Source organism: Sturnira hondurensis, unplaced genomic scaffold, assembly GCF_014824575.4.
Source record: "Sturnira hondurensis isolate 20B ecotype Veracruz unplaced genomic scaffold, ASM1482457v3 Scaffold0018525, whole genome shotgun sequence".
Classification (NCBI taxonomy): domain Eukaryota; kingdom Metazoa; phylum Chordata; class Mammalia; order Chiroptera; family Phyllostomidae; genus Sturnira; species Sturnira hondurensis.
In genome coordinates, this window is record NW_028091156.1 from 1,678,160 (window position 1) to 1,695,890 (window position 17,731).

The 17,731-nt window shown below is 53.2% G+C and overlaps 1 protein-coding gene across 1 annotated transcript in view; it reads right to left on the reverse strand.

Annotated features, from left to right (window-relative positions):
• The window catches only part of SMYD3 (SET and MYND domain containing 3), a 465,445-nt gene that overhangs the window by 67,737 nt on the left and 379,977 nt on the right, over window positions 1–17,731 (reverse strand). Inside the window, exons 9-10 of the mRNA XM_037069376.1 lie at window positions 13,083–13,170; window positions 8,534–8,708 (exon numbers count right to left, since the gene is read on the reverse strand). Coding sequence (XP_036925271.1) covers window positions 8,534–8,708; window positions 13,083–13,170 — 263 coding nt within the window. The remainder of the gene's footprint in view (window positions 1–8,533; window positions 8,709–13,082; window positions 13,171–17,731) is intronic.

Consider the following 17,731-nt stretch of genomic DNA (forward strand, 5'->3'; position numbering starts at 1 on the left):
TCCCAGAAGATTCCTAGGATTTGCTACCCAGCTGCTTAGGGTGCAATTTGTTGTAATAAGAAACTGAAGGTTTTCTGTCAGGAATGTCGAAGTGCTCAGAGACGGCTTTGTGAAAGTTAACGGGGAAAAAGTGAACCACAGTGGGAAATGCCTATATCCTGAAACGCCTGCACAAGTGGGAAGACTAAAGACCACTTCTCAGAGTATATACATTGCTCAGAGACACTGGTGAACGCAGAAGACTAAATGTCTTCCTGTGCAGCTGACCGAGCCCCGGGGGTGGAGTATGGCTTTCGTCTCACTCACAGGGAGGTTGTTTAAAGAAAGTTAGCAAATGCAGGACAGAACAGATACTTCATTTCCGGTGGCCTGGCCTGGCATCTCAAGAGCTAAGGTGTAGGGGTTGGGGTTGCAATGTATGGGGTTGGTGCATGTCTGTGGGATTTGGGGGCCCAAGGGTACTGGTACCCCCGTTCCAGGTAAGGACAGGAAACAGGAGCTGTGTGCTGGGCAGGGAGAACATCGAGGAGCCAGAATGACAGACTGCCAAACCCCAGACAGGAGGACAACTGGAATTCGGAGGCAGATCCTGCCATCAGCACCTGAAACATCAGCGGGAGGAAAAGGAAGCCTGTCGTGGGGCATGGGCATCTAAGGACTGGGTGAAGGCTGCAGATGGAGAGAAAACGACCAGGGAGCTATCGGAAGGTGGGGGCAGGTTCCAGGAGCTTTGCCTCTGGTCTAACCCTTTTCCAGTAGACTAAGTGCTGCCACAGGGCAGCCGGCACCTCTCATAGGACTCGGTCCTGGACCAGAAGCTTGCGTGGGGAAGGAGAGGCTGGGAGGGCAAGGAGGGGCAGGATCTGGTGATGGACACTTGGAGAAAAGTGATGTCAGACAGAGAGCTCACACGCTGGTGTGAAACAAAGGTTTGAGGTTGCCCAGAGACCGGGAAGGGGCTCCGTCCCACTCCCAGCCAGAAGCCGAGACGGACAGCATGGCCACAGGCAATGGAGCCTGTCTGGGCGCTACTCGCCAGACCCCGGGCCTACGTTTGCCCAGGGACTTCCTGGTAGTAAGTGAACAGGGATCTGGAGGGGCCTTTAAAAACGCTGTTCTAAACAAAAACTGGAGGAGGTGGCTGCAGCTGGCACTGGGTGGCCAGGCAGTGCATGGAGGCAGATGTGTTTTTTCTGGTCAGACGAGCTGGACGGAAGTGGTGTGGACAGGGCATTGCTGCAGCAATGTTACCGCCACGGTGAAACAGGGTGTAGCCCAGAGGGGGGCCCCAAACAGAGATTTGGAATGGGGTCCAGAACTCAAGGTGTCCAGGAAATATTAGAAAGACATATAAGATGTCCTCACCCCTTCCCCCCACAGGTGTGATTTGGGGGAAGGGACACATGGAGCAGGAACAGGCAGAGCTGTTTTTTAAAGCAACAGCTTTGCAGCTAACCTCTGGCGTGGTCATCTAACACATCTGTAGCCCTTAACTGGTTTCATAGACATGTTAAATAGCTGTGGCCATGCTTGGAGCCAGGGAGAAGGGAGTGACTTCCACCCAAGATGTAACTGGGAGGGCAACAGCCCTGGTTACAGCACCTGCTTGAGAGCTTGGAGATGACTGGCTCCACGCCATGGGGTGATGCCTGCCCAGACTCACCATGGCAGCCCAGTAAAGCAGGGAGAATATGGGAGTCCTGGCAGGTGTAACTGATTGTGGGAGGAGTCGGAAGTGGGGCTGCAGAGGAAGACTGGCACGGGGACTTAAACCTGTGGCAGTCATTGAGGGGAGAATGGCCTAGTGGAGACCCCCTCACAGCTTTGCAGAGGAGAACCACGTAGCTTGATCCTGGCCAACGACACAGCTGATGCTGTCGGGAGCCTGAATCTACTTCTTTCCCTGAGACAGGGTACCCCAAATTAGGGCAGAGGGAGAAGGAAGGACTGTGTGCATCTTATCCTAAAGGACTTTGATATATATATATTTTAAAGATTTTATTTATTTATTTATTTTGAGGGGAAGGAGAGAGGGAGAGAAACATCAATGTATGGTTGCCTTTTGTGCATCCCCTGCTGGTAGTTAGCCTGCAAGGAACCGGTTTGCAACCCAGGCATGTGCCCTGACTGGGAATCGAACCTCGATCGTCTGGTTCGCAGGCCCTCGCTCAATCCATTGAGCTACGCCAGCCAGGGCAGGACTTTGATATTTTAATGAAGACATTAGGTTACTACTTTAAGTCTGTATAGCTTTAAACAAACTTCTCCTTTCCTTTTCACAAATCTCTGGCATTGAGAGACGTCTTTCCTCTGGTGGTGGACAAGAGAACCTAGTGAGGGGTCCTTCTGGTAATAGTATATCCAAATATATCCAAGAGTACCGCCCCCCCCCCCCGTGTTCTGTAACAACAGGACAGTATCATTTAGGTGCTAGGGTGACTGGGTCCCATGACATGTGCCAACCTGGAGAGCAAAAAATTCCAAGCCAGACAGTTGGCTTCCAGTCCAAGTCCATGAAAAGCAAGTGCAGGGGAATGATCCCTAGGACTGGGATTCTCTGGGCGTGAAGCCCCAGGAGGCAGCGGCTGGGCTGGGCAGAGCCACTGCTACGGGCTGTGCTGTGTCCCTCTGAAGTCCATGCATTACAGCCTTAACCCTTGGTACCCAGAACACGGCTATAGTTAGAGACAGGGCCTTTAGGGGCACAATTAAGTGAAATGAGGTCTTCAGGGCAGGCCCTAATGAATCAGACCGGTGTCCTCACAAGAATAAACGTGGATACATAGAAAGCTGCGTGTGCATGAAGGAAACACCCTGTGAGGGCACAGGAGGGCAGCAGCGGCCTCCCCCAAAAGCCAAAAGGGAAGCCTCAGAAGAAACCAAACGTGCTGGCACCTGGGCCTCAGCTTTCCAGTCTCCAGCACCGAGAGGAAACCGGTTATGGTTAGAGTGTGGTTACGGAAGGGCTAACTGGGCGTTTTAGCCTTGGCGACGCTGTGGGAAGAACTTCAGGAAGCCAGAGTCAGAGACTCCTGTGCGTGAGGCCTGAAGGCCGTCGAATGAGGCGTGATACCTCCTGGACATCGATCAGCGGACCCCAGGAGGCATCATACTTGACCCAGTGAAGGGCCACCTACCCCAGCACTCTTAAAGCTGTTTGTCATTGGCCAGGGCTGAGGTGGCCCAAGGGTCCCTCCTCGGGTTCACAAACGCCTGGTTTTCTGTAGAGACCCAGAGGTCACACTGAGCTGCTGTTGGGAACCGTCTGCCAGCGCTAGGGTTTCCTTTGTTTTGTCCCATCTGTTCTGTACACCAGTGTTTATTTACCACTGTCCACCCAGGGGTCTCAACAAATACTCCTGTTGGAAAAAGTAAGTGCCTGAATTAGAAGCTTGACATGTTCCCGTACACAGGACCCAGTGCCCTGGGCCTGCAGGAGGCCATGCGGAGAGCTGCCTGCCCAGTGCGGAAGACGGGAAGACAGGAAGCTGTTCAGGTGGCATTCTGGCCCATCTCCTGCCAGCCAGCACCTATCAAAGGGCGGCCATCTGCCTCTTGGGCACTGAGTGACTGCGGTTCCTGCGGCCACCTCATTTCCTAAAGCCTTGTTCCCTGTCCTTGAGGCCTCTGCCAGAGCTCAGGCCGCAGCTCTGGGGGGTGCGGGTTGAAACCACCCTGCACAGGTGGCGTCTGGAGGAAGGGGATGTGGGACAGAGGGAAGAGGAGTGGATCCCTGGAGGGGCAGGGTTTTCATTTCTGTGCTTCCCCCCCAGAAAGTGCAGTCAGAGAAATGGCTCATGAAAATGCTTAGAAGTACATCAGGGGAGGCAGATGGCCGGCAAGGTAAGGGGACAGGGCACGGGAGGCCCCCTCCTGGGCAGAGAGGCCCGATTCCTTCCTGGGTCCGACTCCCTGAGCATGGTTGGGGCAAGTTCTGCACCAGGTACAAGCGTCAGGGAACCTTACCTCCCGGAAGGAGCTTCACTGACAGGCGCCGACACAGAACAGGACGTGTGTGACACAGAGCAGTGTGGGGACAGCGAAGGCAGGCCCAGGTAGGTGCTGGGTGGGTGCGGCACCCCATCACTCCCCCAGACGCCCCCCACGGTGACGTGCACCTGCGGGCTCTGCTGGCTCCCGCCCTAGGCTGTCACATTGACAGATGACAAACCGCACAAAAGAGCAATTGTGCGTCTTCAGGAGAAAAGCCAGCTTGAAAACAGTCATGGAAAGTACTGCAGTGATGAAACCTCACATTTTATCAACTTATCTGCCAAAGCTCCTGAGGGAAGAGCTTAAAAATTACTGGCAAAACAAAAACTGACGTGGCGTCTATGTAATTACCGGCAGCCCCTGAGCTACCAACACCTGACTGGTAAACATGTCATGTACACAAGCCACCCGCTGCGTGTCCCTTAGACTCCTTCCGCCATTTTTTTCCTGGCAACAAAACACAGAAAACTGAGCCGAAAGCTCACTCTTTCCTGCTTCCCCCTCCTCGAGGGGGTTTCATAGGCCTCTTCCCCTCCGTCATTGCCGTGTCTACACCCGCACTCGTTCAGTTCCCTCCGCCGCGCTTATTCTTCCTCCTCTTTCCCAGGAGACTCGTGGAAACGCCATCCCCCACCACAAAAAGACGGCCTGTGGACCACCAAATCAACACTAGCAAATCTCCCTCCACGGGAGCAGGCTTCGGTCAAGGAAAAGGGGGAGGACCTCACTGTTCTGAAATGAATTTACGTCGGATAAAATAAAAATCAGGTCACCCAGTCTCGATTCTCTGGACAAAACAGGGACGTGTGGTGGCCGGGGCACACGATTTGGGGACAGTTATCTGCATTTAAAATGAACCTAACTTTGATGCAGGCAAGTCAGCATACAGAAACTTATTGTATGGTTTCCCGGCACATTCAGCCCATCGGCACACAAAACACACAGGTGTGTGGATGTTAACTGTAACACTGTTCGACATTATAAACACACATGGTAACAACAGGGGCTGGTCCACACGTTAGGGTATGTTCATGAAACCAGATACGGAGCCTCTATTACCAAGAATAAGGTAGCAGATTTGGGCAGACGTCCGCACTTCACTGTAGGACGAAAAATGCAAGTGGTGAAGAGGAGATGCAAAGGGATCCTACTCCTTCTCCGACCACGAAGGACAGGTCTCAGCTTCTCCATCTCTCTGTCCTCTTCCCCACCCACCCCTGCACTGGGCTACGGAACAGATCGAGAGTGGGACGGAGTCTCTCCCCAGGACAGGCAGGAAGAGGGCAGGCAAGAGAGAAAAACAGAAAGGCGGAAACAGGGGAAGAGCCTTGAGCAGAAGGAGGTGAGAGGGAGGGAAAGGAGTCTGGGGGTGAGGAGAGCTGGGGGCACAGAGTGGAAAAGAAGGGAGGCCCCCCAGGGTCGGGCACGCGTGCTGCGAACGGAAGTGTGTGCACACACACGGACGTTTTGGGGGAGGAGACTTACCTTGGTTATCCGTGGGGAATGAGGCAAGTTTGAAAGAAGGGGGGGATTTTTACCTCTGTGTTCTTTGCAAAAATGTCCTACTCTGGAAGTATATACTCATCTTAGAACAACAATTAACAGACAGGTAGGGATACAATGAAAGTCCCCCTTCAAAGGTTTAAAACGCCTCTGTATTTCTGTATCATTCTCTGGTCCCTAAAGAAAATCAAGTTTAATTTGTATCCAACATAACTTAAAGCAATGTTAAGGCTACGTTCAGCCGGATGCATTTCTCGTCTCCTTTTGCAAACGTGGAGCACATGCCCGTGATGCAAGGGCCAGCCGGCTGGGCAGCCCCAGCACGACCTGGGGCACCTCCTCCCCCCCTTCTCCTGGAAAACGCTCTCCCGGGCCTAGCGGCCGCCTGGCCAACCAACCTTTGGAACCCAATTCGGCTCATGGTCGAGATTTGACTGAATTAAATTTGTAAACAAAGTTTATAAAGTACTTTGAAATTACTTTCGCTCTGCCTGATGGTTACAAGGCGAAGGGACAAAGACCGTGCATACGTGACCACGGATGTACACCCAGACGCTCGCAGAAGAAACCCCGTGATCCAGAGCAACCAATCCTGCCCACTGCCCACATGAATTAATTGCAACCTGTTTAGGAAACACAAAGAACTGAATGTTGTCGTCTTCTCAACACGAAGAGGACTTGAGTAAAAGCACTACATAACTGAGGAGAAGGAGAGGAGCTGAAGGCAACATGGTGGTTTGGACAAAACGGGAACATGGACACTTTCCCCTTGAAGGCCCGGAGGGGCAAAGTCACCACGAGACGCCCAACCTCTGTCTGGCTGTTGCAAACAGTATGTTGACAGCAAAAAACTGTCAAGGCGGCGGGGCGGTCCAGTCGCCCCTCGGTGACTCATGCCTAACTAACCGCCTGTGTCCTTGGCTGAAGGACACTGCTTCTCCTTCCCCTTCGCTGTGTCCGTTCTGGATTAAAGAAGTTCCCTGTCCTCTACTGCACCTTTGCAGGCACACAACTCAGATGCCGCCTGTTGGAAGGGGAGAGATGCAGACCGGGCTTCCCCAAGTGGAGACCACCACAGAGTGCCTTCCTAACCAGCTCCAGGGGTGGGAAACGCGGGAGGCTCGGAGACTCGTCAGCCAGTGTCAGACGAGAGGGTTCAGTATGGAGAGTGTGGCCTGCCGACTGCCGGGGCTTGACTCAAGGCTAAGTCAGTAAAGCTTCTGTTTAATGAAGGGATAACCGAATTCTTCAAAGAAGCCTTCCTTGGTAGGTGTGGGGAAAAGAGGATTCAGAACTGTGCAGAAGCAGCGCCCGAAGGTGTGTGGCCCTCCCTGAGGACCAACACTAAGTTTCTGCACTCGGAGGCAGCCTGGGTGTTAGAGGGAGGGGAGGACGGGGCGGGCAGGGCTGGTGCTGCTGGGGCACCTGGAGACGGGAGCATCTTCTCAGTCGGCATGTCCTGGCTGGAATTTATCCCTCACCCGGCAGGCGGCCTACGGTCTGGCTTCCTGGGACCTAGCCCTGGAGTTCAGAGAGGGAGCACCAACCGGCCCCACCTGCCTCTCATTGCAACACAAAGGCTTGGAGTGTGAAGCCTTATCTCTCTGCATTCAGTTCATATTTTCTGCAAAGCCACAAGATTCACCATATGGAACACACACGTCAGGATCATGGGAAAGTCTGCAGTCTTGGCCCTCCAGGCCATCTCTTACAAGTTTGATGAAAGCTGACTCACAGTCTGAATTCCAAAGCTGTTCAACCACAAGGCAGGGGAAGAAGCCACCTACGGAAGTTCTGCAAGCACCCTCAGGGCTACTCTGGGGCCATGGCTGGCCTGCAAACCCCTGCCATCCGCCTGGCAGGTGGGGTCTCTGGCACCACGCTCCTGGACCAGGCCTGGCTTCCTGACCCCTTTGCCTGGACTACATAATATCCTAGAGTCTAGATGTGCTGTTGATCCTGGTCACCTCCCCTTATCAGTCGTCTCCTGAGGCTCTTTCTCAAGTGGGGACAGGCAGGAGGCTGGGCTCTGCGTGCCACCCCCTTCTCCCCCGCCCATTGTCCCACGCTGCACAGACTTAGGCCTGGGTTCTCCCACTGCCTGGCCTCTCACAGCTGTCATCCTGCTTGCATGGTCTTCAGAGGGACCCAGAAGGGGTCCCCTGCTCTCCGGGACTTCCCACAAACTGTCTGCATCCTAGATACTTCGGGGCACCTTCTGAGCAGTGAATGACCCCATTCTGTGCTGGAGATGGTTATTACGTGTCTCTGTACCCTCTCCCTTGGACAGATCTGTCTCAACTTCCAACCACGTTCTTGCTCACTGCATACCAGGGTCGCACACCCACCAGCACCAGACTGTCTGCACCAGGCCCTTGCACTTCCAAAGCTCTGAGTTCACAGAACAGCTAGGGATAAAACACCCACTGGTCTGAAGGACTGAGGCCTGACGAGAGACACTCGAGAGACACTGAATAACCAACAGTTCTATCACCAGACTCAATGCCATGTTACATCAGGCTGTCTCCCTGCTCTCCTGTTTGGGTCCAAGGTGGCCATGAGGTAAAATGATTCAAGTGAAGACACCCTGGGACTCACAAAGCCCTGACGAATGGAGGACACCAGCATTGCCGCGTGCCAGGCCGAGGACCCCACACCAGTCCACCCCCCTCACCTCGATCAGCTGAGGCTGATGATACAGCCTCCCCGAGCGTGCCTCTCCGGCTCGCCCAGGGCACTGTGCTTGCTTCTGCCACCGTGCACAGCCCACCCCAGTGTGATCAGCACCCCCACACTGAGGTGGCATCTCACAGTTTCTGCTGACCCCCAGTGCTGGACACACAGAAGCAACTTGACCAGTGATGGACAAATGCATAAACGATGGCATGAAAGAGTGAACAGGACAAGGTTTGGTTCTGCAACGAGAAGCGATGGGACTCACAGTAGAAAGTAGTAATGAGAGCGACTTCACGATGTCCATCCTTTGCCTCGAGTCAAGGCACTGCAGCCTCCACTGAGCCCTCCCCCGTGGACGTACCTGTACGGCTCCATGGTCCGGAGGCCGTAGAACAGCGCCTCCTCCAGCAGCCCCAGGTGGATGCAGGCGTCCATGGCGCAGTCCAGCACCTTTAGCTGGTAGATGTTGATATCAGGAAGCCGCTCGGCATTGCTGCTTAGGATCGCCTGGCACATGGCCAGGACCTGCTCCCACTCTGTTATTAACCTCCGTTAAGGATTCATTGTCCTGAGAAACAAACCCACGTGAAAGCAGACTCTCCGGGAGGCTGGCGAGCTCCCAGGCACAGGAGGGAAGGCAGACGCTTGACGCTGTGCAGATGAGCTGCCTGAAGACACACGCGAGACGAAAACGTCTAAGTGGCATCCCGGAGACATGAGCTCTGTTTACATCAACAGAGCAGCTCCCAGCCACGCTGCAGCTCGGCGGGGGTCAGGTTTCCAAAGACCCGTTCCTTCTTCATGTTCCTAAACGCACTCTCTAAACCTCGGCACGAGCAGGGGCAAGGATGCCTTAAGAAGGATGGAGAGAAAACCCCATACCCGTTTCTGAGCATCTCTGACTTTGATTAACTGGAATTTAACTCTCATGAACCTTGGGGTAGCCTCACTGTCTGAGACAGCTGTACCCTGTCCTCTTACAGACACAGGCAGGGGACTGAGGACATGGTATACAGGGTGTGCCTTGAATCCCCCCGAGATGAATTACCCCACAAGCAGAGTTGAGTTGAGACTGCGGGCACCCGAGGACCTAGTGTGGTTTCTTTTCTGCACAGTGTTAGGGGAGCTGGAGGCCAAGGAGGGTGCTGGGAGGGGGCAGGCCGTCCTCCCACCCCTCCTTCAATCTGCGCTGCTGCAAAGCCATCTGCACTCAGGGGTCGGAATCCCTCTAAGGTGAAAGGTTCGCTGATTTCAGACAGCACAGAAGCGGCAGAGCCTCGGACTACAGGTAAAGCTGGATGTAAACCTAAGCTGCTTTCGCCATTTGCCTGATACGAGATTCCGAGCAAGCCCTCTTGAGCGCTCTGAGGAAGGCCAGAAATAGAAATGCCTAGTGTCACAGCAAAGAGTAAATAAACTGTGTGTAAAATGAAAAATAGCCTTTATGTGTCCCACTGTGAGCCAGGCACACAGTGGGACAATAGTGTGAGGCACACAACACACACTACACCGAAATGAGTGCCTTTCTCCTTCACGTGCCTCCGAGTGTGGCGAGGCCTAAGGAAAATGGTTTGATCAAATGTCATCCATCCACCTGCACCCCTCCCCAGCCCACACAATCCAGTCTCATCACTGTCCAGGGCTCTCTGTCCCCGCAGCCCCCACCTCAAAGCCTCTTCACCGGGGCCCTAACACAGCCCTGAACTGAGGGCACCCTGAGGCTCCTCCACGCCCCCTCCAGCACAGCCCGCCTTTCAATTGAAAGCAAACACTTTCAATCGACCGATTGGGCCGCTTGTGCAAGCAGGGACTAATGTCTCTACTAAGCCTCACAGGGAACCTATTTTCCTTTCCGGGGGGGCCTCCTGGAGACGTGACACCGGACCCCGAAGGCATGCTTCCTCAGGTAGGATTTCAGCCCCCACCGCACACGGCTGAGGGCTGTTGGGTCCTGTTTCTCATACACCACACTCTCTGATTTCAGGATGACTCGTGCCTCAGAGGAGTTGACTCTGGTCTCAGAAAAGGTACATTTATTGAAGACAAGTGAACTGGCGACTTTCTTCTGTGCTCACCTGCCGTGCATGTTTCAAGTGCACTGAACGAACCTCCCAGAGGTCGGGGGAAGCGGAACGGGAGGCGGCACTCTGATTTTGTGACAGATTGCCGGGCTAACCTCTGCAGCTCTTCATTCCAGCAGCACACACTCGACGAGCTGTGGGGGAGATGACCGCCTCTCACACGAGGCTGGACGCGTCTGTGGTAAGGCTCTGCAGCCCATCTGAGTGTCCTGTTGTTTGACCTCCGTTCGTATCTACCCATCCACTTGTGTGTGCTCCAGCTCGTGTGAAAGAGGTCTGCAACTGACAAGCCTTGGACGCGAGAGCCAGACGAGACGCCCTGCAGCCCCTGACAGGGACACGTCTGCTTTATCCCCCCGCAGGCTGGAAGGGGCCGCGTGCCAGCCCCCCTTCGCAACGCCGGCACCTGTCTTCTGGCAGACAAGGCCAGCCTCCCCTGTAAAACACCCCAGTGAGCCAAAAAATGGAATGATTTTAACTAAGAGGCTTTTCCCCCAAGCTGACGCTGCTGGCGTGTTTGCTCAAAAATTTAGTCACTGGCATTGGCTCGGCGCTTACTTCAACTCATTCCTCTCGGCAGGGAGTTGAGCTCTGGGCCTCCGCAGGGTGGGCAAGCCCACCTGAACAGAACAGATGAACAGCGGACAGAACAGACACCTTTTCTCCTGAAAACCTTTCAATGGCCAGAAGAGAATTAGGGGCAAAGAGAGAGGGGGCCAAAGCAAATTCACCTGAGAATTAATTAGCAACTTGAGACAAAGCCTGTCAGACCACAGGGCTTTCACTCGCCTAATCATCTCACTCCGCTGCTTAAAAATGGTCCCCTTTCACCTACAAAGTCACGTGCACAGCACGGAAGGCCTGGCTACTGCCCCGCCTCTCAGACTGAACAATGCAATTTCTCGACAGCGTGCTCCTGCACATTACATCAGGCTGTCTGCACAGGTAACGTTCTCAGGCTCACCTTCCTCACCGTGCTGCCCGGAGCTCTGAGCAATCCTCCCAGTCACAGCTCAGTGGCTGTGTCCCCCGTGAGACCTGCTTTACCCTCCCCAAGTCGACTGCCGTGCCGACTGCCATGCCTCCGACGCCCCTCGAGCGCACGCAGGCAGACCTCGCAGAGACGGAGGGTTCGGTTCCAGACCGGCAGGGGGTGCCGCACTCTTTGCTGGTGCAAGGTCTCGCCTTCAGTTTGTAAAATGTGCAACATCAGTGACGCGTAACTGAGTGAAGTGCAATCAAGTGAGCTGTGCCTGCACTTCACCAAAACATGCACTCATTTTTGTGTTTCCTAACTGGCAAGGCCCCTGGCACAGAGTCGGCGTGCGGTTGGGATTCCGTGTGGCTGGGTCACCCATGGGCCCCAATTCTGCCGCTGGGACCCCGCAGGACAAGTCTGTGTGTCCCTCTGCCGTGTGACAGCTCGTTGAGTTGGCCATTTTCCCCAATGTCCGCAATCCTGTTGAGACACAGGGTGTCAAATGCCATTTGGATTCTGGTTCCACTCCTCCAAACTTATTTCAGTGTTTCTCCATCCCCCTTGATAAGTTACATCCCAAACTGAACAGAAAATCCCAGACACAGTAAAACGATCACCTTTCTCATTCTCCGCTCTCCATTTCTATTAAGGTAGCCCAGGACCAGAGAGGTCTTTTCAGGGGGGTTAAATTATTCTCTGAAATTTGATTAGAATTTGTTGTTTACTGAAACCCTAAAATTCTTTCCTCTGTTCTGCGGCTAGCCTTTGTGTATATTTATACAGTTGACCTTTTTCACCCCCCAAAAAGGTTTTCTATACCCTCTTGTGGGATTCCATCTTTTTGGACTTAAGAATACTTCAAGCCTGTGGGGTCCTCTGAGCTCTCGATCCCACTGTCCAACCTGCGCCCCCCCCCCCCCCCCACTGAAACGCATTTGGGAATCTGAGGACCCTGTGCTCCGGATCCTCACTCTGGTGCACGGTCAGCGGTGGAAGGGGCCTGAGGTGGGACCAAGCGCTCAGAGGGACAGTCGCCCAGTCAGCACCATCTCTTCCAGGGCGGCCGTTCGACCATTCAGGGAGACGCCTGGCCATGCCAGCATCTGGCAGAAACGTCTTGCCTCGTTTCTCTCCTCTTCAAAACTCCCCCTGCAAACTACAAACTTTCCCAAGGGAAGCTGTGATTCCACAGACTCACGTGCAGCACCCACGCCACACCCTGGCGATCTCGGCTTCCTGCTGCATTCCTTTAGTGCCCAGTTCCGGTCACACCCCCCCCCCCCGAAACGCCCCAAAATGTCACCGGGCTACAGATTCCAGAAATTACTTCTTTGTCTAACTACCTCTCCTCTCCTTTACAATCTCTGAAGAACCCTGTCTACAGATTAGAAACCTCACCGGCAGACTTTCTTCGTGCCCAGGAGACCCCCTCCCCAAGGCATGTGAGTGACCTTCTGTAATTTCTGCTGCCAGCCTTGGTCTCTTTCTTCCCACCTTGTGGTTCCCCTTTGTCACATTTTTGCTCAAGTAAACTTCTCCACGGGAAGTGAGCCCCGTCTCAGCCTCTGCCTGTAGAAACCCCATCCCTGATTTGGGAATCCGCTGTGCAGTCTGACTTCCGTCCTGAGTGATCCATTTTTACATGGAGCTTTGAGCCACTCACTCATGGTCCTTACCGTTTATGCTGAGGGTATTTAACGCCCGGCAACTCCCATTGCCATTGTAGTCATGGCTGGGACATGAACAGAACAGAGCCCCTGGAGACATCAGACCCCAGCCTTAACACCAGGCTTCACCCAATAAGGAAGCAATCCCGACAGTACAACTCAATCCACGGGTGAAAAGGATACTGCAGTGTGCCTTCAGTTCTTCGATTTTCTTCAAGGATTCTCGAACTTCTTGCCACACTTGCTCATCTCCAGTAAGCATATCAGCATCCTGCCCAGGTGAAATGAAAAGAACAGAAAGGAAGACAAATCACCCAATTAAAAAAGGGCTACAGATCTAAATAGATACTTTTCCAAAGAAAACAGACAGATGGCCGACACGCACATGAAAAGATTCTCGCATGATTAGCCACTAGGGAAAGGCACACCCAAACTCCAATAAGGCATCGATGCACACCCGCTGGGACGGCCAAAGTCAAAAAGACGGGTAATAACAAGTGTTGATGAGGGTGTGGGCAAACCGGAACTCTCATATACCACTGAAAGGAAATTAAAACTGCCACCACCTTGAAAACCAGTCTGGCAGTTTCCCAAAAGGTTAAGCAAAGACTTACCGTATGGTTTAACAATTCCACACCTTAGACGCACACCCGAGAGAAACGAAACGTGTTCACACACCAACTTGTGCATAACTGTCTGAGGCAGCACTATTAATGACGGCCAAAAAGTGGGTATTTCCAAAACGTCCATCAGCTGATCAGTGAGTAAAATTTGACACAACCACACAGTGAAACAGTAGCTGGTGATGAAACGACATGCTGATACGTGGCTGAACCTTGGGAACACGCTGCCGTGAAGGAGGCCAGTCCCAACGACCGACACAGTGCATGACTCCACTTACATAAAATGCTCGCCATAGGCAAACCCTCAGAGACCGGAAGCAGAGTGGTAGTCGGCTAAGGCTCGTGGGGAGAGGTTGGAGAGAAGTGGGGAGTGACCGCTAATGAGTATGGGGTTTCCCTTTGGGGTGAGGGGTGAGGGATGTTCCAAAATCGACTGTGACCGTGGCTCCCAAGTCTGTGATTCAACTCAGGGCTACGAAATTGTACACTGTAACGTCGGAGTCGTACGGTGTGTGAACTGTATCTCAATAAAGCTGACACGGAGGTATAAACATACCTCCATCTCTGTGTCTACAGGGCAGGAAGGAGAAGGGGGAAGACGAGAGTCACTTGTTAGGAGACCTTCAGGTAACACGTTAGTCAATATGGAGTCATCCATCAAAATGGGGCTCAGAAAAGGAAGACAATTACACCCAGGTCTGTGAACCAATTCTGACTTCTACAAAAAACTAAAAATAAATCGGTAAATAAAAACTCAGCTTAAAAGGTAATACCATTTATTCAAGGCCTGTCTGCCTGTGTAGCCAGCAGGCCCCGTACTTCCCCTGTATGTCTCCACTTTACCAGTTACGGCGCCATGCTGGTCAGCATGAGAGAGACAAGGGTTCTGTCACCACAGAACGTGCTGTTGGACAGCTGCACAAAGAAGCTGAGCAGAGGGTGAGGCACACTCATCAGACACCGCTCACAACTAGGTGTTCAAGACCCACGAGGTCCTTAGTGGGTGTTGGAGAGAAGACCTATCCTAGGAAGCTACACCCAGTCACCACGACCAGGGTGGGTCTTGCACGCCGACAGGGGAGGTTTACAGGATGACCCCTGTGAGAACCACATCACTCAAGCAGAAAAAAATTTGGGGGCCATGCAGGAGCACAGAAGAAAAGATCCCGAGAACCGTGTGAGGCAGTGAGCGTGCATATACCAAAATGTGTACGCTCCTTCCACGATCTCCATGTTTCATTTGAATTCGTGTTTCTCCTAGGCTTGCTTAAAGGTGACTCATGTCTGTGAGGGCGCAAGTTCAAATATCTTTAACCCCCAGGTCCGACAACATTTCTAGCACCAACACTTGGAAGGGGCGGTGAATCCTGCAACGTGGAACTCACAGCGGGTCTTCACTTCTTCCACCAAGCAGGGCGAGACTGTGGGTGCAGCCAGAGCAACTGACTTGCAGTTGTGCCCACGACTAAATCCCCACCAGACAGAACCTAATTAGCTGCTCTTTGGGTGGAGCCAAAGACTATTTACTCATCGAAAGAGCGGGCAAGCTCTGAAACCGTTCCCAAACATTCAGAAACAACAGCTCGAGAGCGCTTTGTATTGGAGCTAGACGGAGCTGCCGTCACTAAGTGCTATCAGCTTGGAGGGTCCATTATGGCGACAGTCACCCCCTCAGGTCCCTCACTCCCCCCCCACTCCCATCTCCTACCCTCCCTGTTTCATCCTGGGTCTTTTCCTACGGCTGCCCCCATGGGGCCTCTCCCCCCTCCTCCCCACACCGGGTAAGAGGAGAACAGTGTGTGTGTGTGTGTGTATAAGAAGAAAACTAACATGTTATACACATATGTGTTCCTATATAAACAGGACATACGTACCTAAACAGAAACTACTTAGGGAAGCATAATTTAAACCTACGTCTTTAGTTTACAAATGTAAGAGTAAACTAGTGTGTTCTTTTTCATAGTCCCTGAGGTATGAAATCAGAACAATATGTCTTTATTGCATTATTTCTTATCCAAACATATCAAAGACGCTTGCTATCCTTCAAGACAAAGATATTTAGGGAAAAGATTCCTTTCTGAACTTCAGCTTGGCTCTGTAAAAGGGGCTTAAGTGGCCAAGTCCTGAAGTTTGTTCTCAATAGGTGAGAAGCATTCATTTTATACCTATATCATTTTCAAAAATAGAATGTACTATTGCCGAATGCCCCACAGGTGGTGAAAATAATTCAAGCTATAAGCAGAAGGATTCCCGAGAAAGTTCCCTCTGCTGGGAGGAGAGGAGGAAAGAACATGTGTTCTGGCACCAACAGCACTGAGACTGGACCATCTGTCTGTCCCCAGGTGAGCCTTCCTTTCCCGGGGCCTCTCGGCTTCGGGAGAACACCGATGTTCTGTCACCTGGCCACTCTGGAGGGCAGTGGCGCAGAAGCAGTGTGACCACCCTCCTGCACAGCTCTGGACAAGTCCTCGAAAAACGGGTCTTTGCTTTCAACAGTGAGACCACGAAGGTCATTCCCAACAAGGCCCTCGCCGCTGTCCTCAGGCCCGGGCACTGGTGAGTCTCCTGAGCGTCTCCTCCCTCACACCCCAGCAGGGCCCGGTGCGAACTGCCCTCTAGTTAGCTCGGCTCTCCCACTAACCGGCGCCTTATTGCACACCCGTGTTCTCCTCTCCCAGCCCCAGCCCGGCCCACCCTGTCTGTCCCCTGCGGTCGCCACGCCTACCCTTCCCACTGGCACCCTTTCCCTCTGGAGTCTGTCGGGATCTGGATTGCGGTCTCCTGCCCCTTCCTAGGGCACCACTTGCGTCCACGTCTTTGGCTCCCTTCCCATTTGTCCCTTCAGGACTCAGCCTTGAATGTACTCTATCAGGAAGTCTCTGGTTCTGCCCCCTGTGACAGCCCAGCCCTCCTAAGCCCACCCCAGCCACTCTGCCTACTCCCCTGGCAGCACCAAGGGTCATTCATGACCATCTTGGCCAGCATCTCCCTGCCAGTGTTCAAACGCCCTGAGGGGCCACGACCTAATCACACAGCTCTTCCCAGGGCCAGCGGGGTAGGCTACACGGTGAACATCTGTGACAGAGAGCATGAACGAATGGAGAGAGGGACGTGCTCTTCCACAGTCCCTGGGGACAGCACTGTAGGAATAAGATACCTTGGTTCCACAACGAGGAGGGGAAATTCAACCACGGAAGTAGAGGGCTGTTCTTCTCCCACCACACATGTAACGTGACTCATTCCTTCCACCACTACCCTGTGGCCATGGCAGAAAAGGATGCCCCCCCCCCCCCCTGTAGCTATCGGGACAGGGAGTGCCCAGACCCTGGTGTGGAACCTGCAATCTTTCCCCCCAGGAACAAGAGATCCCACGCTGGCTCGGGACCGAGCTCACCGACAGCAGCAGGCTCCGGAGCAGGCTCTGCTGAGTCTCCTGGCTTCGACCTCCAACATCCCCCGGGCCTGCTGGTGCTCACCTGGCCCACACACCCCTGCCCCCATCCGCCCCAGGATGAATGAGTGAGCCGTCTACGCTCCCGCACACGTAGGTGATAAATCAATACTCCAGCGTCATTCCCTGACTGTAAAAAATAGGTACCAGATGATATGAGATAATCTCCCCACCGCATAAAAGGGTGCCACTCAACACAATTACAGTCAATTGGCCAAAACTGCTTCCTTTGGGTTTCGGGGCAGGAAGCGCCCTGCCAGGTGGCAGTGGTCCCAGTGGATTGGAAATCTGAGTTTCCTCCGCAGGGGGAGGACGAATTCAGCGGGACAGGCTGAGCAGCACATCTCGGGGAAGTGATGGTCACGTCCATGGTGACTGCGCCGGGCTCAGACATCAGGGCAGCCACCCAGACCCGCTCTGCATCTGGAACACTCTGACAGATGCGTTCGCTTGGCTCCCAAGTGTTTGATGTTGAAACCCGTGCACTGGGCTCATTTCAGATGGTTCACATTAGGAGGAAAAGGAGAATGGCAATCCACTTTGCAGTACTTCCTGTTATCTAATCCGCAGGCAAACACTAATTAGATTGGACTGGAGAGAGATGGGTCTAGGACAGGGAAATAAAATTACGAAACACTTATAAACTTTTCCAGTAATTTAATAATTCTAGCGTTTTAAAAGGAGAGGTTTTTTGGTTTGGTTTTTTTTTTTGGGGGGGGGCAAGTGGTTTTTTTCAAAGCATAATGAGGCCCAAACAT